Here is a 26978-nt window from a genome sequence, read left to right on the forward strand (position 1 = left end):
TTCCATTCTGGATTTTCCATTGTTGAATTTTGTGTCATTCCAGCCAGGGTTTTCCATTGTTTTATGTTTGAGAAAATAATGTAACACGAGTATTTGAGAAAAGAGATTAAAGGTCAGTATTTGCTTTGAAAGGTTGTACACAAATTTGCTTTAAACATACATAAACCTCATTTTTAACTTCATTATTCAGGTGAGTTCTAAAGTTTTTTGGCTGTAGATTGTATCTGTAAACACCTTTGATAATTCTAGTATTTATTTACTAGTGATATATATGACTTTTGTTATTGCTCAGTCATTCTTACATTTGTGCCACTTCAGCTACTTCAGCATTTCAACTCAGTCTCTTAGAAATAATTTCCCGTCTCTAGATTGTTTATAGTTTATTGTAGCATGTGCCATAAATACATGTATATTAGTTGGTCAAAATTGGAACATTATAGGTATTTTTCTTTTCAAATACAAACTGCAATCAGTCTTAGCCCTAATATTCACATGTAAATATCATGTAAGCCAGAGAGGACATACTGTTTCATATTCATTGTCATGAAACCAATCATAGATGCTCCAAGCCACCTGAGGGGGTGCATTATCTTAGGAGATACAATCCCTTGTCAAGAACAATTCCTGCGCTATTGAATTATAACAGCCACCTAAACAGTTGTAGAACTACCAGTTACCTCTCCTCTCCTCATGACGATGTGGTATGTGGGAAACCATGCTGCAACAACTGTGTGCATTCAACCTTGCTTCAAAGTTGAGAAAAGACAGTCTGGATTGTACACGCCTCTGGATTTTCTTACATGTCTTGGGACTTAGAGTAATCCAGCAGTAGACCCAGCAGACCATATTACATGTTTTAATAAATTGGTAGTACTGGTTCTGTATTCCTTGTATTAAGAGACCTTCGTAGTTACAGTCACAAGTGGACTGGAAATAACAACTCTCAATGTATTATTGTTACACTGAGACCTCTAGAGGCACATTTAACTTAGCAGTTACTTCCATGGTAGTAGTTTTTATGTGCGAGGTACCTATCATCTGCAAAGAGTTTTCTCTTACTGTTGTGTTTTACTGTTAAATTTTCTCATGGATTCTGTGTGTTACATAGGTACAGTTGCTCTAGATTCTCTTAGAAAATTTATGGTTAGTGTCACTTGTGTCTAACTAAAAACGTATCATCGATTTGCCCAGTTTTGAAAATATACAAGGTTCCACATTATGATAGATCAACACCCACGTGTGAAGTTTACTGGTCTCCCATCAGGTGCCTCCCCAGGTGGCGGATAGGGGAATGCTCACCAGGTAATGTGGATACTAGGGAAATAAAATACCCGGGGTGGACCAAAACCTGCAGCTGCTGCCTTGTAGTATATTAGCTTATCAAAGGCTGAGGGAGTTAACCCTGAAATCTTCAATTACGATAGGCCTAGCAAGCAAGTAAAAGAGCTTATTTGTAGTTGCTTTCAAGACACATAAGAGCCTCGGTAGATCAACACCATGCCACAATAGTCAGAGCACACCTGAAGTAGAAAAAGGCGATCTGAATGTACCCAGGGAAATGCGAAAACAAAAATAGTTATCATATTTAGCCTATTTTAATTCATTAGTGTACATGGAATTATATTTTTACGTTAGTTACACTACAGAGAATATATATGCACTGCATATGCATGTGCCATAAAAACAATAGGTGAAGTCCTCTACAATTATCCTAAAAACACCCATTGGAAGGGTTACAAATTTTAACTATATGGTAATACTATAAAAATATTTTCTAGAGAAATTTGTTGTAAGTAGTCCATCAAAAAGGAAAGGAATAATAATGTTCACTTTTATGATGAAGAAAAAAGGCATGCATTGCTCTTCTTTAAAGTTGGCAGTAGCACAAGAAGGGGGCAACAAGTGGATCCCACTCCAAGGAACAGTTTTAAAAACACACCTAATGATGTAAAATTCCTAGCAAAATTAGCTTTGAAAAGAAACTGAAATTGGTGACTCCTCCTATTCCATAGGCAATTTTTTTTAAGAAACATGTAACATACTTAGAGTAAAACAATAACTTACATACTTAAATTTCTCAAAAATTTATTATCTATTGTACTTTGTCACCTTAAAAGGCAGAAGGTGTACCCATACTTAATCACATGTCTAGACCATCTTTGTGTTTTGCAGATGACATTGCTTTGTTTGCATGTCCTGGAGATAAAAAATATAAATTAATGGAACATCAAGATATATCAAATTTAAAAGTAGACCACAAAATCTGTTATACTGACACAAAAAGAATGCGTAACCAACTTCTCATTAAGAAAATAGTAAAAATTAACAATGTAATCATATAACCAGTTGATGAATTTTTGTATTTAGAGAAGTTAAAGACACTGATTGAATGGACAGCAAAAGATATAAACAAAAGAGTAGAAATGGCCTGTAGTATTTTTAGTGTGCTAAGTAAGGAACAAATTTTTACCATCAGTGTGTGTTGCTAGTTTTGTCTTCTTGCAGTAAGACATGTACATATGATGTGAAAATCATTCAAATATAATACATAACAGAAAAATTGAAAGTTACTTAGCAAACAAGTGAATCACACAATCAAAATGACATAAACTTGAGCAGGACGTGTACCCAGGCGAAAGTTTATGAGGTGAACCAAAGGAGTTCTTTCCTGGATGCCAGGAGATAAGTTGAGACAGAGATGATGATCTAATCAAAGGTGGCCTGATGACATGAAAAAAGATGAATAAGCAGCATGGATGTGTTTACATGAAGAAAACAATGCATGTAAAAGTTTGCAATCCATTATTGGATACAAGTATAGTCATCCTATTAACAGATGATGACAAAACATAATAGTTTATATTTAACAGTACCCTTCAGTCCTGACAATTGTGGATATGTTTCTCTCCTGGCAAGTCCATTGTCAGTGGGGCTGAATAATGAAAGAATTTCAGTAAAAGACCGTCACTGTGTCTCCTTTAGGCAGTACACCTAATCTGTGCCAGTAACTGTACTGATACTAGAGACGTCATAGATGTCAGTGATGGAGGTACTTTAGTACTTCAGCAATCTATCTGTAGCCTCTGAACATTGAGTGCCCGTTTCCATGTTTCACTGGAACTGCAATTGGAAGGATGGTGGTTTGAATTTATCCAGCCATTCTCGCATCCGTCGGTCGTTGTAATTTAATATATTATTCATTGGTAATGTTGATTGTTGCCGACTTACGTGGTGGGCCTTAATCAAAATATTTCATTCAATTCTGATTTACAATTAAATGCTTTTGTGAAGCACTCCTTTTTTTTTTTTAACAATATTAAACTTGAGTGGAAATTATTTTTTACGTTAATGAATGTTAGTCACTGAATCTTTAAAGCATGAACATATAAGTTGAACAATGGAATAAACTTTTCATATTAATTTCCTTGGCTAGTCAGTTCACTTTGAAGCAAAAAATCTTTAGTTATTAATTACAATTGCGGCCCACACACGTATGAGAGTATTTCTTCTTACCTCCATTAACCATTGCATTGTAGTCATAGTCTGAGTCTGGCTCTCGGCTATTGTACTGAAAATAAGAATCTTAAAGCTACGTATTTTCTGCAGCGTCGGGCGGCTGTGGAGAAAAATGTATATTATGTTAATAGCAGGCGAGTTTTTTGCTTCCGCTAAATTTTATAAGTTAATACCGCCACATAATGGCGTCATTGGCTGCATCGGCCACTGCGATTGTTGCACTGTAAATTACTCGAATGCAGGTTAATTCAAGGAAGGCGGACATGAAATCAGGATCACCTCTTACAAGTTAAAAGTTCACAATAATATTAAATCAATATATTATCTGCTTAATTAGTACAAATATGCTTACATTTGCCAGCACTCGCAAGATGTCCGTCTACACGCAACCAAGACAAGAGAAGTAGTGAAGACGACTAAAAAATTAACAAAAGAGCGTATCTTGTCGTCTCTTTAGATCATTTTGTTATATTTCTTTGCACTTGAAACTTACACAGAGAAATTATTATAATATGGGTACATGATAAAAATGTATATTATTCAATTTTTAAATGTCTCTTCTTTATAAATACTGTTTTTTAAGTCTGTTTGTATTATTTCAAAGGGGACACTATACCATCCAGATTTATGCTTTCCGTGGCTTCACTAATTTACTCGAGGCAAATGCTGGAATGGTTTATTTGAAAAGTATACAGCCCATTTCCTTGATCATCCTGCATCTCTAATGACCTTGTTGTCAGTGACAGAATGTCAAACACAATCTTCCTTTCCATATATTGCTAAACATGTAGTAACTGTTGTAGCGTAAAATTACTGTTGTGTAAATCTGATCTTTACAGGTTCCATTAGTAGACTGATGAATGGGAGTTCATGCAGTACGAGGGCTGTTCGAAAAGTACCCTACCTTACTTTTTATTGTCGAAACCCGTAATGGTATTGGCATGTGTATTCTGCATATGTTTGTAGGCATATGTAGTACGCATGCCTGATCTTTTTTTTCCAATTACAGATACAACTAGTCACTTGCTAGACGTTGACAAGTGAACATTTGTAAGTGGTAGTCATCGGATTGTGTGTTGTGGGCCAAATGACAGAAAAAGTGGAACAAAGTTATTGCATCAAATTTTGTTTGAGGCTTGACAATTCTCAGATTGAATCAATCTGCAAGATTCAACAAGTTTTTGGGGAAGAAGCAACAGGTACTACACAGATAAAGGAATAGTTCAACTGCTTAAAAGATGGCCACTCATCAGTGAAGAGTAAGGCATGTTCAGGTAGTCCCTCAACATCTGCAGGTGAAATACCATGTAAGGGCACTAATGATACAGGATAGATTAATCATGTTCAGAGAACTTGAAGATAAGGTTAAAATTAATATTGGATGCATTTTAATGGAACATTTGGACTTCAGGAGGATTTCAGCAAAATTTGTGCTGAAGTTGCTGACAACTGAGCAGAAGCAATTTTGTTTGAAGATCGCTTAGGACTTCCTGGATACTGTGAACAGTAACCCCAACTGTCTTACCACAGTGATTACAGGTGATGAGTCATTGGTTTTTGGGTATGACCCAGAGACTGTCATTACAATGGAAGCATTCGTCATCTCTGAGACCCAATGTGAAGTCGTGCTGGCCATCTTTTTTGACTCCAGTGGCATGGTCCATCACAAGCATGCCCCAGTGGTACTAATATCAATAAGAAGTACTACCCAGAGGTTCTGCATCACCTTCATGAAACAGTGAGATGCAAACAGCTGGACTTGTGTGGGCAGCAGGCAGTTTGGATCTTCACTATGATAATGCATCTTCTCAGCATTCTCAGTTAATTCAATTTCCTGCCCCCCCCCCCCCCCCCCCTTTCTTTTTTTTCCACACACAATACGACTGTGATTTGTCAGCTTCCCTTTTCCCCTGACAGCATCAAGTGACTTCTGGCTTTTCCCTAAACTGAAAAAGACTCAGTAAGGGTCCAGATTTCAGAATAGGGAAGATGATATACAGAATTCAACAGAGCAGCTGCACACCATTCCAAAAGAGTATTTCCAGCAATGCTACTAGCAGTGTCAATAGTTTTGGGAGAGGTTTGGAAAATCTGAAGGGAACTATTTTGAAAGTGACTAGTGTCAAACAGTTGTATCTGAATAAAGATTGATATTATAAATAAGTCAGATAATTTTTGAATAGCCCTCATATATACTTTCAGCGGCATATGAAAGTAGGTGATTGGTGCTGAAAACCTACAGAGGGATATACCATGTTGTTTACTTTTTAGTGAGATTGGTGAGGTTCCCAAATTTTCTCCATTGTACGTATCAACATAGTCTTTGGTGGCATACATACATTCATTAGCCTCTGAAGAATTTCAATACAACACAATTTGGTCCTTCTTCATGTAAAATATCACCATTTCAGTTGTGACAGATTAGCTTATTACAGTGTCTACTAGGAAAAGTAAACCCAATGCTGCTAGAAAACCAAGATAAATATACCTGTCATTGTGTGTTAGGAAAATGTTTTGTTGAACGTATAACTGAACTATCACTGCTGATCTGATGCCTGTTACTGTGAGCTTCCTGGAGTAACATCATGACCCTCATCTAAGGATAAAATATCTTTTATGCCATCTGTATTTGAATTCTGTAAACCCAGTCCTCCCTATTTTTGTGTTTATTCATTTGCATATTGCAAGAAGAAGGATATATAAAGGGTGTCTCAAAAGAAAGTGTATATATTTGATTCATCAAAATAAATACAGATTGAAGTCTATCGACAAAATCTTTATTTATTATTGAAATATATAGTTTAAGAATTGATTTCTTAAAAGCAATGTCATTTAAATGCAACCCAGTACACCTACAGGACTCACTGAAATGACCAACAAACTTTTGCATCATGGCGCAGCGTATAGACACTGGGACAGCTGCCATTTCGCTATGGATATTTTCTTTCAGACGCTCCAGAGAGGTCAGATTATTAACATACACTGTAGATTTGACATATCCCCATAAGAAAAAATCTGTGGGGGCTCAAATCTGGACTGCATGGGGACCAATTGATGTCATTCTTCCTGGAGATCAGTTCGCCAGGGAAAATTGAACGAACTCGCAGTATACATGCATGGGATATGTTTGATGTGGCTCTGTCTTGCTGGAACCAGTTATTTTGTTATAACCAGGAAAGTTTGCAATTCAGGCACCAAAAAGTAATTTAATATCATCACATAATGTTCTGAATTCTGCACGACTGCTCTCGTCCTAAAAAGAAATATGGGCCAATTATGCTCTAAGCTGACATTGCAACCCATACGGCAACTTTTGACGAATGAGGGAGTTTCTCATGCTTCTGTTTAGGATCATTGCACTTAAGTTGCACTTTAAGTTTTGCTTATTGACATGACTACTCATGGGAAAGTCAGCCTTGTCAGAAAACAAGATGTTTATAAATGAAGGAGACCCTGTCACATCATTAACTAACTGCAGCCTATGCCTGCATCCTCGGCTTTAATTCTTGCACTAACTGGATTTTGTACAGGTGCAGTTTAAGGTTTTTTGGAAGAATTAGGTGCAGTGATAATCTATGCACATTTAAAGAACTTGCACACTTATGAATGGAGAGGTTAGGATCATCACGAACAGACTGATTTACATTCTTCATGGATTCAACCATTCTTGATTATGTTGGTCACCCAGATTTAAGTTTGGCCAGTGTTGAACCGATCTCCTCAAACATTTTGATCCATTTCTGGATAAGGGGAGCACTTAAGGAACATCATGTACATAATGCAATCCATGATCGCTGCAAAATTTCCTCCATGCTACAGTCAGCGAATGACCATTTTTTGAAAATTCTCGAACACTTGACTGATGAATTCTGAAAGGCCAAGCACTCTCCTCCAATTTGTGCAGAGAGCTCCTCAAATATAAACTTCCTTTTGAGGTGTCCTGTATAATGCAGTCTCTTCCTAGGGCAGTATGAGGAAACTTGCTAAAAGCCATATCAGTACCAGATTAGTGATTGTTCATCTTGCTGATTTAATCAGAATTTTTCTTATCTGACTGTACAACGAACCAGCCATTTGAATTATGTTGTGCAAGTAGGTGTCAACAGGTCCTTAGTATGCTCTTGTATCTAGTCTTGACAATAGAAATCACATAACTCAAAACAATGGAAAGTCCAGGATGGAATAACAACAGTATTATGAAAAGGGTAGTTTGCTACTCACCTTACTGAGAAGTGCTTGATCCGTAAACAGGCACAACAAAAAGACTGCTATATATTTAAGCTTTCAGCCAGAAGGCGTTCTTCTGAAGTAGAGAACACACACATGCTGACCACAAGCTTAAGTACTTCCCATTCCCCACCTACCTATCCCCTTCCCTGCTCTCACTCCAGCACCATGCAGCCTTCTATTTATTTTATTTACACATCTGGTTCCATTGGAACAAATTGAGGAGGCAAATCTCCAAGGTCATGGAATATGTCAGTACATGAAATTACAATATGAAAGTAATGACAGATAAAATAAAATGTTTATGAACACAACACAATCAACAACATAATAACAAGTGTCAGCTTGTGAATCATCAACAAAACATCATGGATAAGGGCTTTCAGAGCCAAAGTTCCACTTGATGACTGCACGACATAAAGCTTTATGCCTTGCCTGGGCCGTCAACACCGACGTTGGACTATTGATGACTGGAAACATGTTGCCTATTCGAATGAGTCTTGTTTCAAGTTGTATCGAGCAGATGGATGTGTACGGGCCTGGAGACAACCTTATAATTCCATGGACCCTGCATGTGATCGGGTGACTGTTCAAGTTGGTGGAGGCTCTGTAATGGTGTGGGGCATGTGCAGTTGGAGTGATATGGGACACTGATACATCTAAATACGACTCTGACAGGTGACACATATGTAAGCGTCCTGTCTAATCACCTGCATCCATTCATGTCCATTGTGAATTCCGACAAACTTGGGCAGTTCCAGCAGGACAATGTGACACCCCACATTTCCAGAATTGCTACAGAGTGGCTCCAGGAACACTCTTCTGAGTTCAACACATCCTCTGGCCACCAAACTCCACAGACATGAGCATTATTGAGCATATTGGGGATACCTTGTAAAGTGCTGTTCAGAAGAGATCTCCACCCCCTCATATTCTTACAGATCGATGGACAGCCCTGGAGGATTCATGGTCTCAATTCCCTCAAGCTCTACTTCAGACATTAATCCAGTCCATGCCGTGTCATGTTGCTGCACTTCTGCATGCTCGTGGGAGCCTTACACGATATTCGGAAGGTGTACCACAGTTTCTTTGGCTCTTCAGTGTTTTCTCCTGTATATGGTGAATAGCAATATGCCCTTTTCTTAAAACACTCAAGCCAAGGTCACTTGAGTAAAGTCTCTCATTGTATCATAATAAAGTAAATAAATTCTTGTTTTGTTGAGTGTACAAGAGTTGTTCAGTAAATAATGCACCAAAACAATTTTTTTCTCAGAGCATATTTATTCATAAGAGTTAGAATTTGGCGACAGTATCAGCCAACATTTTTTTATACGTATTGTTTTCTATATAGTCCCCAGTGCATTCTATAGCCATATGTCAGTGTTGTGTAAGAGCATGTATTTCCTGTTGGTAGCAGCTCTTGCCCTTTGTGCATAGTTGTGTTTTCAGTGCATCTTCAAAGTTTATCAAGCAAACACATGAGTGGAGCAGCCTTCAATTGCTGTATTAATGCTTTCTGGCATTCTGGTTGTTGGAGTATACAGTGCATCTGTAGGTTCTGTCATTAGCCAATGTATTATTATCTTGAAGAAGCACTTGTTGATATCCAGATAAACAAGGTGCCTGTTTTAAACTTTTATTTATGAATTACAAATACGGTGGATCGTGACCTAAATGAAATTCTGTGGTCCTAAAGACTTAGCACTGGCAGTGAGTGGAACCTGATTGGATGTTTCCTGCCAAGGAGAAAGTGTAGGCAATGAGAAAAGATAAAAACTTTTATTGAAGTCCAATTGACTTTATGCAGAATACGAACCCAGAACCCACAGTGATGAGGAAAACGATACAGACCTTAACTGGTCCAAACAGATAGAAGTCTGAGGGTGCCAGGTCCGGGCTGTAGGCTGATTGAGGCAGTGATGTCCATCCCAGTTTGATGATGTGCTCCCAGGTTCTGACAGTTGTATGTGGCTGTGCATTGTCGTGTTGGAGAAAAATTTCTTTTTTATGCTTGTCAGACCAAACACGTCGAAAACAGTTTTTGAGTTTGTCCTGAGAGTTAATATATGTGTCTGAATTAATGATTTACCCTTTTTTTTATGCAAACACATCCATGAGAATGTCATCATCACTATCTCAAAAGACTGTCTTCATTAATTTGTCAGCAGAGGGAGCTATCTTGAATTTCTTCTCATTTTGTGATTGAGGATGGTGCCACTCCTGTGACTGCCTTTTTGTTTCTAACTCATAGTGAGGCACCCAAGTGTCAAATCACTTCAAACTTTTCCAACATTTCAGATGAAACTGCTTTTCTTTGGACCTTGTGGTCTGTTTTCATGGAACCCATCTTTAGCACACATTTGAATATCCAGGAGTCTCAGTCAAAAAATCACTTAAATGAGGTTGTTTCCTAAAAGTGTGTCCTCCCTATATTAATACATGGCTTTGAAACTTGGATTTGAAACAAGTTTTTCGAAAGCAAAAGAACAGGAGTTCAGGATGTTGCAGAAAAGTGTAAAGACTCTAAAATAGGAATGGGCAAGATATATCACATGAAGAAATGATGGAAGAAAGACAGGAGACAACAAGGCAGACCACCCAATCATTGAATAAAGAACTGAAGAAAGTAACAGGCACCAGCTGAAAGAGGACAGAAGAAGGCAGAGATAGAGAGACAACAAAAGGTTGAATTCGGAGAACTAACTAGTACATATAGGGTGTTTCAAACTCTTTGTGATAAATTTCTTGGGATGATGTATCATGCCATGGGGAACAAGTATTGTTAGAGACAGAATGTTTGCTCATGCTTTTCAGTGATGCTAGGCATCCTTTAGTATTTGCTGGTCCTCAAACAACAAGATTTCACAGAACTAGCAGTGTCTGCTAACCATGTGTGTTACATCCACATACTACCCACCACAGAAAATTGAGATTTTCCACAAGAAAACCATAAGAATGGGTGTCTCAAAGTGAAAGATGTTTCATAAATGAATCAGAAACTTCAGTTTTGCCTTACATGTGGAGCAGGTGACTTGATAGGCAATACAGATTGCGTGTGTATGCCAGAGAGTGTCTACTCCCTGTCATCTCTCATATGTATGACTAATCTTAAATGGCGCCTAGCATTGCCAGAAAGCATCAGCAAACATTTTGTCTCTAACAGAAGTGGTTCCTCATGATGTGGTCTATCAACCCCAGATGTTTGTTGCAAGGACCTTGAAATGTTCCTTAATTATCTATTGAATGACTCGCTATAATTTAGTATTAAAGTGTTGTGACAATGCTTTCTTCTTCGTTTACCATATTTGAATTTTTTTTACGAAACATTTCAGCTCTTGATCAGTGAAGACTGTTATGTTACATGATCTTTGAATAATTTCTGAAACAGTGCTTAATGTTGCAGTGAAGAAGCACGGTTGATGTGGCAAAAGCAGGATTCTCGTTGGAAAGCCGAAGAGCAGGCCAGAGAAGTGCTGATGTTACAAGTCCTCCAGGCTGTGCAACAGCAGGTACATCTGTCGCAGCAGCATGACTGTATGGTTTATGTTGTGAAATGTTGATGTCATGGCATCATATTTCTTCTCTGCTCCTAGCATGTAATTTTATGTACATGGGCAATGCCAAAACCCATTTATATGTGACGGAAAGTGAAAAGTTTCCTTACACCAAAATAACACTTATTAATTTATTATCTAATCCCCTTTTAGCTGGGTACACTTTGATCTGCATGTATCAAGTGAGCAGATTACATGCTTTAAGTGTTAGTTTGTAAAGTCCAGAAATATCCATGCATGGTTACCATAAGCTCTTTACTTGACTCGGAATGTTTTCCAGCCAGACGTTTGTTTGGATATGATAATTTTTGGACCCCGCATGCCTTTTCCTTTGCCAAAGGTTCCTTGTGTGCAGGTGAATTTTTGCAGTGAAACATGAGACCCCCCCCCCCCCCTCCAGCTGTAATGCCTTGGTCACTCCTTGGCCAAGTACTTTTTGGAGAGAGAGAAAGTAACACAAGATTTCTTTTTATGAAAGCTTATCTAAAAAGATTTCTTGATCATGAAAATTTATTGATAACTTTGCATAATGCCTTCAAAGTAGATTTTCATTTTATTCTTTTTATTTTGACAGTTGGCATATGATGATCAATTTTTGTTCAGTTAACTTCATATTTCTAACATGATAAATCAGTAAACCACCTTGACCCTGGGAAGTCTGACAAAATTTAACAAGTGGCAATAATGCAATGTCCATACTCAACAAGTGACTGTACACATTTGCACATTTGACTGTTTTCTACAGTAGCTCCGTGTGGACTACTGTTCTAACACTGTCCTACGAAAGCACACAAGCCTGTGGCATTGTCAACTGTGGGCTCGTAAATATGGATGTAATAAATTGCTTGGATACGAAGCTGTTACATTTTAAATAACAATGTAGAAGACAGGAAAAGTAGAGAATACATATAAACATTAGGCATTGAAGTTATTTTAATTGGCAGTTGTTTAAATATCGTTAAAATAGTACACATAGCCAGTTCTACTTTTATGGGCAGAATTTAGTATGTGTACTTTCACCCCCATGTTCCTGCAAAGCCAACTAACAAATTTCTGGAAACTGAAAATCTAACTGAAATATTTCATAAAAATGTTATTTTAGTAAAAGTCTAGATTTTTGTAATCAGAAAAATTAGGATTACAAGAGAATAACACTGAATTTTCAAAAGGACTATATTTGGAGATTTGAATACTTCTAGAGTTGCACTAAGTTCTCAGAAAGAGGGGTCGTTTATTAGAATAAAGAAACTAAAGACTTTGAAAGAAGGTTGTGTGTAGATCACAGTACTGGATGGTATTTACAACTGCAGTAAATAACAAATGCAGTGGGTACATCTACATAAGCTTTATTAGCTGACATAAATATATGTAGCTGCCTTGGACCAGGACTAAAGTCACACTATTCTTTCTATGCATAGTCTAAAGGTCATTTTCTTCTCATGGCAGAGAGCTCTGGAAATGGCACTAAGATCGATACTCACACAGGGCTTCCTACTGGTAATGAGGAGCACTGTGGGTTGTTGCATTGCTGTGTGTTGTTGCGTCGCTGTGTGTTGTTGCGTCGACGTGGGCAGCTGGATTGGCCATGTTGTAACTTGCACATTTCTCAAGTGATTGTCATAATTGATGTGTAAATAGATGACATGGTAGTGTACCAGGTGTGCTGCGGTGGATATCATGGTTGGTCGTAGCTTGGCGTGGATGGCCAAGTTAGAGGCGATGGTGGTGGTGATAGAACAGCAGGAGTTTGGTCATTGAGAGACGACTGTGCTGGTGGGAAAGGAAGTTGCAGCATGCCTTGATCGACAGTAGTGCTGACCGAGGTGTCGTCCTCGGGATGTGGTATCTTGTAGAACCCAGGTAGGCTTGAGATGGGAGAGGGAGACTGTCATGGGCTTGCAGTGAAAATGGCTGTGGCCTGCATTGGAGTACCAGATATGGACTAGTGTGTGGCAATTGAAGAGCTGTCTGAACTGTGTCATCGGTCACTGTGAAATATTCACAAGTAGAGAGCTCTTTGTGTACGAGTACTGTGGGGGTTGTATGGGGAGCCAGAAGTGGCAAGTGCATCTTCTGAGTGGTGTGACGAACATGCAGTGAGAGTGCCAGTGGGTCCTGTTGTTGGCCATCATTAATAGGTCCTGCAAAGACAGCTGGTATGACTAGTGGTTTCCCATACATCACCTCTGCTGGGGAGATACGTAAATCTTCTTTATATGGGGAGCAGATCCAAGGAGAATCCAGGGCAGCACATCCAAGGAGAATCCAGGGCAGCACATCCATCCACGAAACATTGTGGTACATTGGGGCTGCTTCGTGGTCCTGTGTCACTTCTCAATGAGGCCATTGCTCTGTAGGTGATATGCTGTTGTCCACATGTGGGCATTGAAGACATCTGACTCAAACTGGCAGCCCTAATAAGTGGCAACCAGATCGAGCACGCCAAAATGAACAATTCGAGGTTTCCATGAAGGTACATGCAACCATATCAGCGGTGTTGTCACATAAGGAAGTTGCTTCAACCCAATGAGATGTTCTGTTGTTGATCAAAAGTGGGTAACGGAATCAGTCAGAATCCTTGAGTGGTCCAACAGTGTTCAAGTTGACATGACGGAATCTCATCTTGGAATAGGGAACCGCTCGAATTGTGGCTGAGTATGGCAGTTCGTTTTTGGACACTGGCATGGAAGGCAACTCTGCACTCAGTGATGGCCATCACACTTGACATCAGTTTACACAAACATGTCTGTCACTACTTGTACAAACGCTTTGATACTCAGGTGGCTAAAGTTGTGTAGTGTGTCAAACATTTTAGCCACATAGTGATCGAAACTGTGGACTTTGACTCTGTCTTGAGAAACGTCTCGGAGCAGTGTTATATTAGTGGAGAGTAGAGTGCAATGTTCAATCTACAGGATTTTAACCATATCATTAAGATGATCAGTGATGATGGAGCCCTTCCCTTGCTTGGCTACCATAAGTTTATAATCATACTACAGAAATATCACACAGATTTGGGACAGATAGTCGGTGATGATGTGGTCTATGCTGTGAATGTGACGCACATCAGTAGTACACTGCACGATGAGGTCTAAGTGTCTGTACCGCCGAGATGTGGCATCTTTGGAGGGATTTCTAATGGTGTTGACCAGTGGCTTATGGTCATTGGCTTATGGTCAGTGTCTTCTCGAAAATGTTTGTCACCCATATACACAGCGAAAAGCTCACTGTCGGACGCCGACAATTTACACTGAGACTGTCAACGACCTGCTGAAGTACCACAACGACCACAGATTTGCTAGCATCAGTGGTGAGTGTGAGATGAGCTTCTGGGTTTGGGAGGGAGGGAGTGAGTGAGTGAATGAGTGAGTGAGTCATGGTAAGTTTCGAGAAGTTTTTAAGCATCGTCAATTCGTTTGGTGATTGGCTTAATGCTGGACGCATTATGTGTGTGACCAATAAACATTACTTCTAACTGATGTAGCTGTGACTTGGCTTCATTCATGATAATAGTACCCTGCTGCAGCGTGGCTAGAAATTGTTCTAGGTGAACTGTGTGCTTCTCTGAGGAACATGAGAAAACCAAAATATCATCAAGACTCATATAACAAAAGGGGAAGTGGCGGAAGAGGCCGTCAATGAACTGATACCATGTTTGACTAGCATTCTTTAAGCCATAAGGTGTAAGAAGGTATTCATTAAGTCTGATTGGTATTATGATGGCAGCCTTTTGTATAACGTCAGGGCGCACCGAAATTTGTACATCTACATCTATATCTACATAGTTACTCTGCAATTCACACTTAAGTACCTAGCAGAGGGTTCATCGAACCATTTTCATACTATTCTACCATTCCACTCTCGAATGGCGCGTGGGGAAAATAGAACACCTAAATCTTTCCGTTCGAGCTGTGATTTCTCTTATTTTATCATGATGATCATTTCTCCTTACGTAGGTGGGTGTCAAGAAAACATTTAGGCATTCAGAAGAGAAAGTTGGTGATTTAAATTTCGTAAATAGATCTAGCCACAAAGAAAACCGCCTTTGTTTCAGTGACTGCCACCCCCAACTCGTGAATCATATCAATGACACTCTCACCCCTATTGCATGATAACATGAAACGAGCTGCCCTTCTTTGCACTTTTTCGATGTCCTCCATCAATCCTACTTGGTAAGGATCCCACGCCGCACAGCAATATTCCATCAGAGGATGTACAAGTGTAATGTAGGCTGTCTCTTTAGTGGGTTTGTCGCATCTTCTAAGTGTTCTGCCAACAAAGCACAGTCTTTGTTTCGCCTTCCCCACAATATTATCTATGTGGTCTTTCCAATTTAAGTTGCTCGTTATTGTAATTCCTAGGTATTTAGTTGAACTGACAGCTCTTAGATTTGTACGATTTATTGTATACCCAAAATTTATCGGATTTATTTTAGTACCCATGTGGATGACCTCGCACTTTTCTTTGTTTAGTGCCAATTGCTACTTTTCGCACCATACAGAAATTCTCTGTAGATCATTTTGTAATTGGAATTGATTGTCTGATGATTTTACTAGACGATCTGCAAACAATCTAAGGGGGCTGCTCAGATTATCGTTTATGTAAATCAGGAAAAGCAGAGGGCCTATGACGCTACCTTGCGGATTGCCAGATATCACTTCTGTTCTACTCGATGATTTACTGTCCATCACTACGAACTGTGACCTCTCTGACAGGAAATAACGAATCCAGTCACACAACTGAGACAATACTCCATATTCATGCAATTTAATTAATAGTCACTTGTGAGGAATGGTATCAAAAGCCTTCTGGAAATCTAGGAATATGGAATCGATCTGAGATCCCTTGTCAACAGCACTCATTACTTGATGGGAATAAAGAGCCAGCTGTGTTGCACAAGAATGATATTTTCTGAATCCATGTTGGTTATGTATCAATAAGTCATTTTCTTCAAGGTGATTCATAATGTCCGAGTACAGTATATGCTTCAAAATCCTACTGCAAACTGAGGTCAGTGATATGGGTCTGTAATTCAACGGGTTACTTGTATTTCCCTTCTTGAATGTTGGTGCGACTTGTGCTACTTTCTAGTCTTTAGGAACAGACCTATCGTCAAGTGAGCGGTTGTATATGATTGCTAAGAAGGGCGCTGTTATGTCCGCATACTCTGAGAGGAACCTGATTGGTATACCGTCTGGACCGGAAGACTTACCTTTCTTAAGTGATTTGAGTTGTTTCGCAACACCTAAGATATCTACTTTTTGATTTGTAGGTAAGCATGTTTGCTGTTGATAATGCTAAAGATTGTTGCACCTGTGAGCACATGTGTAAAGTCTTGGAGATTCAGGCCAGGGTAGCTGCATGGATTGTTCTAGAATTAAGAACTCTGTAGTTGCCACAAAGTCTTGTTTCACCATCTTTCTTGGGAAGAAGTTTAATTTGTGATGCCTAGGGGCTGTCGGATGGTGGACAGTATCTGCATGCAAAAGTTCATGAAGAGTGTTTTCAGTTGCTTGTAAATTTGCAGGGCAGAGGCAACGCAGTATGTGTCTGACAGGAGGACCATCTGTTGTCATAACCCTAAGCATCGTACCGACGTGTACTGCACACGCATAAGCCCGAATGCAGGTGGTGGCTGGGACCAGTGCTCTGTCTGTTAACAATACTGTAGTTAGTAGCATACCGACCTGTGCTGAGTGCTTTGCTGAGAACCGTCTGGAGGCAGGTGGCAAGGGGAAGGGGGGCACCTCTTACGTGGTGTCCAGTTTTAAGTTATTGTTGACATCTAGCATTTGTGCGTGGCGCAAAAGAATGCCTGTGAAGTCCAGACTATGGCGGTGAGGAGGGTGCACAGTATAGGGTAGCAGCTGGCCTGTGTCAAATGAGCTCACGTATAAGTGTGCATACTGTTGCAGGCTCGGTTATTGACACTTTCATGCTGTGGCGGAGGTCAGAATTTTCATTGTGAAGTACTTGTGCTTCTGTGAAGAAGTCACTGTATTGCTGCTGAGAGGAGAGAATGCTTTGAATCGTGGACACATAGTGGATTTTTTCTATCATAGATTCATGACTAGAAATATATCTGTCAGAATACATTGTAGTGGGTGTAGTCTAAGAGAATTGTCCTCAGACCACAGCCGAGGTATTGTGGTGTGTTGACGTCACATGCACTTTGTCAGGCAAAAGTTTGTACTGGTGTAAGAAGTCCATGCCAATAACAGGCTTGTGCACATCCATGACCTAAAATGTCCAGATGCATTATAAATCTAGTGTAAGCTGAACAGTGCACAAGATGATGCAATGGATGGAGATTTCTGAGTCATCTACTGAAGTGTAGATTAGTGGGTGTGCTGTTATAGAGCAGGGACTTGATATCAGAGCAGATATCAGCAAGGAAGAATTGTTTTGTAGTTAGGTCTTGAACGAAGAGGCGTCTGTCCGTGGGTACCGTAGAAGAGATGTGAGCCTGTGCACCATGCAAGAGTGATAGGTGACTATGTTGTGATGTATGGGCTGAAGCACCTATTTCAGCCCACTTGGGATCTCACATGTTTTTTGATATTTTCAAGCTGTCTGCCCATTAGGAGTATGACACCAGCAGACTGATGGTCGTGAAGAGGTCGCATTACTGGGCGTGACCTCATCTCTGGCAGGGGCAGGCTGTTCTTACTGTAGTAGACAATGAAGCATGATGTCAGCCTCAGGTTACGTTAAGCTGCTCAGCTGGCTGTGGTTGGCAATGAAGATGGTAACACCCATCTGCTATCTGGTGTGTCATCATCCTGTTTGGTTATTAATCAACAGTGATGGATGATGAAGAACGTACAGTCAGTTAGCATAAGTCATTTCTCGAGAGGTTCAGACTTGTGTAGTCATTGCTAGTTGAAGTTCCATCGGTAGTTTAACCATCCATAGCATCCATAGTACCGCATTTGGCACAGAGGGCACAGAGACATCGCCAGATGTGTCTCAGAGTGTTGCCAAAGCCTCCTGTACTTGTTGTTCAGGGTTACGTGAGAGGTGTTGTAGGAGTGCGAACTTCACTGCATCGAACTTGTTTGTTTGAGGCAGTGACAGTATGACGTTACTGATGACTTCCGCTTGAACTGGTAGGTGGCAGAGTTAACTGACATATCTAGCATCACCACTGAGGACTCCTGTTGCCATAGAAATATTCACAATCGTCGTGAACCACAAAGTGCTGTTAGTGACATCAGAAGGTGGCAATTTGAGGAGAGTACTAAGCTTTGGACATGAAGTGAAGGCCGAATTTGCAGCATTGTCTCTTGCAGCAGGCAAGGTGGCTGCTGATTGTGCGTGAAGCCTGGTTTATTGTAATGAAACAGTAAATGTCTGGATGTTTGCATTTCATGCTGTGGAAGATGCAGGAGGCGCGCAACTTGTCACATGTATGTTGCACTCGGTTTCGAATGGGAGCATTGGCCGCAAAGGCACTACCCTTCAGATCTGAAAGCAGGTCCAGAATGTGAATCGACATGTGTGACGATTGTTTGTGACACGCAAATGGTTGATGCGGGTCTGTATGCAAATGTTCATATTGAACGTGTGACATGGAAGGAGCAGATGATACAAAAATGTTGCTATAAACATTATGGTTTCATTGTAACACTATTGATAAACAGAGTTGTACACATGGCATGAAACTGGATTCACAAGTGATAGGCATTGTTCAGGTACAGAAGGTTCGATGATGTCTGTAGAATGTTGTGAGCTCATATGTAAGTTGTATTTTTATTCATATAAAAAACACAGCAGGAAAGGAAAAAAAAATACTATGTATGTTAGGAGCGGCATTATAGCAAGTGGGGCTATCCCACCGTGGCATATTTTGATGAGAATGTTTACCGTAGCCTTGGTTGATGTTAATGATGTTGAGTCATCAGTGCACTCAATTTTCGACATTGTTTGTGTGCACTGAGAGCATCTCACATCCTGCACTGCAGTCCTTCCACCACTGCACTCCAGAAGCGATTTGCTGGTTTGGGCATTGTGTGGTGTTACATTGTCATAACAAAAAATGGCGAAATTTTGAAGAATTGCGAATTTCACAACTGACTTGGGGTCACTGATGTGGGTGGGTCATAGTACAAGCTGTTATTTTATGACTGTCATAAGAAACTAATGCAGCAGATACAACTGAGTAAATTTTATTACCTGACATAATCACATGCAGCTGCCTTCGACCAAACTCAGATTGCACTACTCTCTCTCTCTCTGCACGGTGAAAAGATTGTTCTCTTCTTGTGGTTGGTTGGTTTAAAGGGGGGGGGGGGGGGTGGGGGGACCAAACTGCTTGGTCATCAGTCCCTACTTCTTGTGGCAGTGGGCCTCTGGAAACTGCATTGAGATTAATACTTCCACGAGGTATGTCAATCATAAAACAAATAATTATTAGCTTGGTTGGACTTGAAAGTGCATGTGGTTTACTTGAATATTTCTTTAAATAAAATGTTTCTACATGACTATGTATATTATTATTATTATCATCATCAGTAAAGTGTAAACTATACACTGAATAATAAGGTTTAGAAAATTACACCTTGGAAAGAATTTGGTAAGTTCCCATGTAAATAGTATTTTTATTCATGTAAAAAACAGGGAAAAAAATATTATTTTTATTCAGGATGGTGTTATAACAAGTGGGGCTATCCCACCTTGGCATATTTTGATGACAATGTTTAGTGTATCCTAGGTTGACATTAATGATGATCTCTTCAGGTACTGCATCTTGCATATTACGTATTATTCAGAGGTTCAGGCTGTCAACCAGATGAAAGTGTCCATCTTGATTCCTGTTAAAATTTTATCAATTCTGTTGTTAAATATTCCAAATAGAAGCTTTAAATAAATGTCTTCAAAGTTTTTTTTATTGTGTAAAGCCTACAAGGAAGTACACCATTCGCAGAGGTATACAAATACGAGCTCCTTGCAAGATGAGCGATTCACGTCACGTGAATTAAAACAAAGTGCAGACTCGGTAGACATAAATGCTATGTATAAATGGACAAGTGAAAAGTTCGAGAACAAAAGATGTCATAGCATTAAAAGTGTAGCTGAAAATGAATTTCTCATAATTGGCGATTCCATGTTGAAAAATGTCATAGTGCCAACCTGTGAAGTTGAAGCCTGCCCAGGAATTAGGTTCCATCAGCTCAGTAACTATTTTAAAAGCATTGCAAATTGAAGAGAAAACATAAAAAAAGAAGCGAACCAAAATTACAAAGCCTTTTCTTCTATGTTGGGACAAATTCCCTTCGAGGATACAGTGAAGAGGAAATTATTAACAAATCAAAAAATATAATCTGATCAGCCAGAAAAATTTACCCTGCTTCCAGGATAGTGATCAGTGGAATCATAAACAGGAAGTTGGTGAGTGACAGTTAGATCAGTCGAATCAATTGCAGACTCAATGAGTGTTGTGACAGACTAGGTGCTATATTTATAAATTCAAATACGAGTTTGGGCAAGAAATGTCTAGCCAAGGATGGACTGCATCTAAACAGACTAGGATCGATGACCTTCAACAAAATGTTTATGGATATTTGCAAAGCCATTGACACTAAGAAAAACTAATATTTACTGGAAGGGATGTAAAAGAAAAATGCCTATTAGCTGAAAAGAAAACTGCTAAAGAGTGTCTACGAAAATGTATGTTTAATACCATTAAAACAAGCGAAAATTCTTATTTGATGCACTGGAATATAAATAGCTTAAATTCTAAATCTTCCAGCAGCCTAAGCTACAAACTCGCTGAGTTACAATTCTTCCCACAGAATGTAAAAGCATAAAAATTATTTGTTTAAATGAACACTGGCTTAGCTCTAATACAATAAATATTTTAAATAAAATTGAAAATTTCTATATGCAAGCAGCTATTGCAGGAAGAAAAAAATCTCACGGAGGTTGCTGCATACTCCAGGATTCTTCTATAAGCTATGAAGTGAAAACAGATCTTAATTGTTTAAATGAAGATTGCATATTTGAAAGTTGTTGCATAGAGCTTAAAGACCTTAATATGTTAATCATTTCAATTTACAGAATTCCAGAAAGGGCTTTAGTCACACCTTTCCTCTCCAAATTCCAGTGCTTGCTAGATAAACTAAAGAAAGAAAAGAAGAAAAAAATTGTAATAGCATCAGATTTTAATATAAACACTGCAAATGACAATAAACAATTGACAAAATTTATTGATTCAATTAAAAAGTCTGGTTTTTAACTAAGTTTTTTGGAGTTCACTAGAGAAAATATCCACTCAGCAACATGCATCGACAACATTGTAACAAATTACTACTTTGATAATGTACATCAATTCTGTCTAAACTTAGGACTTTCTGATCACTCAGCCTCGTTTGTCTCAATGCCAAAAACCTATACACATAATATGAGAAAAATACATCAAAAGAAGTTTCAATAAAACAAATATTGAATTATTCTTTGAGAAACTAAGTAAAGTTAAGTGGTGTTTCGGGGATGGTGATTCAACAAATGAAAACTTTAGTACATTATTAAACAGTTTTCTTGAAATATTTAATGAAACTTTCCTGCCAAGATCATATTGTAACGAAACATCAAGTAAGATAAGATGGTTCACACCAGGAATAAAAATATCCAGTGAGAGGGAAAGGAAACCACACAATCAGCTGCAGCACAACAAAGATCCCGATTTTGTAAAATATGTTAGAAACTATAAAACTATTTTTAAAAAAGTTGTGAAAGCTTCAAAACAAATGGCAAATAACAAGTTCATTTCTTGAGCAGAAAAATAAAACAAGGGAAGTATGGTCTGTAGTGAAGTGTCTGAAATCACAAACAAGATATTTCAAAAATCAAACTTAAGGAAAAATTGATTGTAAATCCAGCTCAAAATATCTGAGTGCTTCAATGAGTACTTCATAAATATAGCAAACTCTGATTTAGACATAGCAAATTACGAGCAGAAAGTAAATAGTTTTGGGTTAAAAGGTAATACCAGTGAATGTCTTAAAAGTTCAACACAGTCTCAGCAAAATTTGTTGAAAATATCACACTCTCCTTAAAACACAAAAAGTCTGCTGGCTGGCATGGGCCACCCACCAAAATAATTAAAGATGTTTACAACATAATAGCTCATCCTCTCTCTCTTATAATAAACAAATCCTTTGAAGAAGCTTACTTCCATGATCTCTTAAAATATGCATAATTAAAACCATTGTTTACAAAAGGTTCAAAAGATGACGTGGGAAATTATCATTCCATCTCTGTACTCCCTGTCATATCAAAATTATTTGAAAAAATTGCTGCTTTACAGATACAAAGCTTCATCACACAGAATATCATTTCACATAACCAGTTTGGCTTCCAACAGGGCAAAAACACAGTAGATGTGATACATGAGTTTATTGAAAAAATTACTTCACAACTAGATACGAAAGCTAGGTCGCAGGAATATTCTGTGATCTTACAAAATCATCCGACTCTGTAAACCGTGCCCTGATGCTTTTCAACCTCAACAGGTATGGAATGAGGAATATTGCTTTGAAATGGTTTGAATCATATCTCTGGGAGAGGAAACAAAGGGTAGTAATCACATCAAATGGAGCAGATTACGTCTCAGAGCGGAAAACTGTATCACAAGGTGTTCCTCAAGGCTCAATCCTTGGACCCAATTCATTCCTGTTCAATGTAAGTGACTTACCACTCGTCCGCCTAGTGTAGCATAGCGGTAGCATTTCTACCTACCACGCAGGGGGCCCAGGTTCAATTCCTGGCAGGGGACTGGGTGTTGTGTGTCCATCATCATTTTCATCATCATTGACCCGCAAGTCACCGAAGTGGCGTCAGCTGAAAAGGACTTGCAATACAGCGGCCGAACTCCCCCGCATGGGGCCTCCTGGCCAACAATGCCATATGCTCATTTCATTTGACTTGCCTCTCCATATAAATAATCATTGAACTTTGTTTGCAGATGATACTTCTGCCCTAATTAAAAATAAAAATTCTGACAGTATACCACAGAGTATCATGAATACTTTAAGTTATCTGGAAACATGGTTCAGTCTAAATGGCTTGAGACTAAACATTTCAGAAACCCACATCATGAGTTTCAAAGCCAAACAGTCAAAAACTGAAGAAATATGCATCACTCACAAAAATAAAAATAATGGAAGAACTTGACTTGGTCAGGTTCCTGGGAATAAACTTGGACAGAACTTTGAGTTGGAATTCTCATATAGATTATCTAGCTAATAAATTAAACAGCCTTGCATTTGCAATGGAAGTTTTGGCCTGTGCCACTGATATGGCAACCAGGAAAATAGCATATTATAGCAACTTTGAATCATTTATTCGATATGGCATAATTTTTTGGGTAACTTGGGAAACATTACACAGATTTTAAAGTCGTAAAAAATCATTCGCAACATGTGCTCTGCACAGCTGAGGGCATCATGTCGACCATTGTTTAAAGACCTAAAAATATTAACTGTCCCCTCATTATACATCTTTGAGGTGGTTCTTTTCTGTACGCTGCAGAGCAGATCTATTAAAAAACAATCATTTTGAACATTCATATGATACAAGACATAAAGAAAACTGTATCCTCATCTCATTGCCTAAAACAGCTTGCTCAGACTCCTCAGTGTATGAAAATTCACAACACAATAAAAGGGTGTGACATAATGAATATGAAGGTAAATATTTTAGAAAGCAAGTTTCATAATTTTCTAATTGAACGATGCTACTACTCTGTGGAAGATTTCATGAAGTATGTAGTGATACTTTGAGCTGGATTCCTAAAATGGAATAAAATTTATTAAAATTTATGATAGTTATAGTAGATATAAATATTGTAAGTATTATTGTAAGTGTGACAAAATTTTAAATAAGCAAATTGTAACCTTGACATGTCTCTTGTACATCAGACATATGTTCTGAAATTGTGTACGTTATGAAATGAATAAAACACATTTCACAGTTCACACAAGATATTTTAACAGAGACTGACTGTGGAGAACACCTCTTATTGAAAGCTAAACGGAGAATGACTCACTCTTCACAGTGCCTATTTAAATAGGAAGGTTTTTATGAAATGACCAAGCACACAGTAATCTAGGGGCTCTTTGCTTGTTGATTTCCTTGAGCGTGGAACCACAATTACATTTCTCTGAAGATACTGTGCAGAAACTGCGATGCAGTGTAAAGTCAAAATGCCCAGGAATGATGTCGTATGGAGTCATCCTGTTGTATGGTAATGTCTATTCCCACACTATTTATTTATTTACGTTTTCTTTGCGTGCAGCCATCGTAATGATGGCTTTTGCAATTGTCAGACTTAATACTATGGTTATATTTACGCTTATAAAATACACTATATTGTGTAGCTGTTGCTTCTTATGTCTATTTTTTACATTTATCACATTACAGCTGTTACAGTCACTATCTTAAAATTTGTTGAAACAATATAGACATTTTTCTATTAGAAAAGATTTTAATTTTGTTTTAAAGACATTTCCCATGTAAGTTCTTAGAGCGTTTGGTAGCTTGTTGTACCAAATTAAGCCACTGATATATCGACTTCTATCAGTCATTTTTAACGTTGTTCTGTTACGGAAATAGTTACATTTTGTTCTAGTGTTGTGATCATGTACGTCACTGCCCTTGATAGCTTCTGTTGGTTGAATTATAAAAAATACAACTATTTTGAAGATTTACAGAGAATATATTGTCAGATATTTGTGCTGCACAAACACTTCATGAGATGAATCTCTATGTCCCATCCCATGTATATGTCTCATTGCTCTTTTCTGTAGTAGTAGTATTCTTTTTAAATGTACATTGGCTGCACAGCCCCATAGTTCAATTCCGTGATTAAGAAAGGGGTTAAGTGTTCCATAATATACTAATTTCAGTGCTTGGCTAGGAACTATCTTTGCGAGCTGGCTGAGGAGATATGTGGCACTACTGACTTTCCCGCATACGAAATTAATGTGGTATGCCCATCACAAATTTTCATCAACATACACATCCAGGAATTTACAGTTACCATTTTCTGTTGCAGAGATATTACACACACTATTCATATTGTTGTGGTGAGAACTGCCTGTTTTAAATGTCAGTAGTTGATATTTCGTGACATTCATCTTGAGTCCCTGATCATTGAAGTATTTTGTTACTTCTGTTATACCACTGGTAGCAAGAAATTCTAGCTCATTAGATTCACTTCCATAGAATAAGATTGACATGTCATCTGCATAGGTTACAATATGGGAGTTAATGAGTTGTGCAATGTCGTTAATATATATAAGGAAGAGAAAGGGTCCAAGGATTGAGCCCTGTGGTACACCTTGTAATACAGGTTCACTGGTGGACTGAGAGTTCACAATTTTATTATCTAGTTTTTATGACAATTTAGTGCTTTGCTACCAATCAGATGAAGGCTACAGTTTGGCAGTTTCATTGGGAAACACTGCAATGTCCTCCATACAGTCTGGATCTTTTCCATGTGATTTTCACATCTTTGACAACCTGAAGAAAGGTGTATGTGGATGTTAGTTTCAGTCGGACATGGAAGTGCAAGAGTGGGTGCGGTTGTTGGTCCATCAGCAGCCAACAGGAATTGATCATCCCTTTCCCAGTGGGATGAATGTCTTAATGTTGGTGGTGACTGCTTCTGAATGGAACCATTTCATGGTCCATTTGGGGAGAGTGTTTGGTTGTCATTTGACTTTCCATTACACAACAAATCAGATAAACTATGATGCAACATGTAAAAACACAGAAGCAAGATTTTTCATTGGTGTTAGTGCCATCTCTGTACGAGACTAGTAATTTTGGATTTTTGTTTTTGCATATAGTGTAATTTCCACTTGGAAGCAATGTATAAATGTGGCAGAATATTTCAGAACATAGTGAAGTACATGAGGCCACAGTACAACAGTAACTTGTTTATGGAGTATTTATCACTTAATTTATGTGCAATGCAAAATTACTGCATAAACCTTTGATCATCTCTGTTTTAAGATACAGTGACGAGCCAAACATTATGATCACTTACTTAAAAGTGTGTTGGTCCACCTCTGGAATGCAATTCAGCAATGATTTTGCAAGCCATGAACTCAACAAGTACTTGACAGGTTTCCACAGGTTTGTGGTGCCAGATGCTTATGCACAGGTCACACACTTCTCATAATTTATGAGCAGGCGATTTGTGGATGCAGAGCTGATGCTCAATAGCATCCCATTTAGGTTTCATCAGATTCAGATAACCTGATTTGATGGCCAAAATGTCAACTTGAGTTCACTGTCATGCTTGTCAAACCGTTGCAGCACGATTCTGGCCTTGTCACACAGACAGTTATCCTGCTGGAAGATGCTATTGCTATTGGGGAAGCATAAGGGGTTATAAGTGGTCCCTGATAATGTCCATATAGTCCACATACAACATAGAACCTTCGATTACAACCACAGATGCAATGGAAGCCCAGGTGAATGTCTCCCATAATATAATACTGCTCCCACTGACTTGCATCCATGGTGTCATGCATATTTTGAGCAGCCGTTCGCCTGGAGGACAGTTTATCTGGACACAACCATTGATCTGGTTTAACAATAAATGGGTGACATGATTTGATTGCATTGATTTGTGTTCCAATCTCAATGGTCCTGTGCCCACTGTTATCATAA

At 38.6% G+C, this 26978-nt stretch overlaps 1 protein-coding gene across 5 annotated transcripts in view; it reads left to right on the top strand.

Annotated features, from left to right (window-relative positions):
• LOC126101165 (trichoplein keratin filament-binding protein) overlaps positions 1-26978 on the top strand; it is a 796043-nt gene that overhangs the window by 733362 nt on the left and 35703 nt on the right. For all 5 annotated transcript variants that reach the window (XR_007522283.1, XM_049911860.1, XM_049911861.1 and 2 more), the window contains one exon: positions 11147-11252. Coding sequence is in view for 4 of the 5 variants with exons in the window: in XM_049911860.1 (XP_049767817.1) it covers positions 11147-11252 (106 nt within the window). In the remaining variant the exon portion in view is untranslated. The remainder of the gene's footprint in view (positions 1-11146; positions 11253-26978) is intronic.

Source organism: Schistocerca cancellata, chromosome 9 (assembly GCF_023864275.1).
Source record: "Schistocerca cancellata isolate TAMUIC-IGC-003103 chromosome 9, iqSchCanc2.1, whole genome shotgun sequence".
NCBI lineage: Eukaryota > Metazoa > Arthropoda > Insecta > Orthoptera > Acrididae > Schistocerca > Schistocerca cancellata.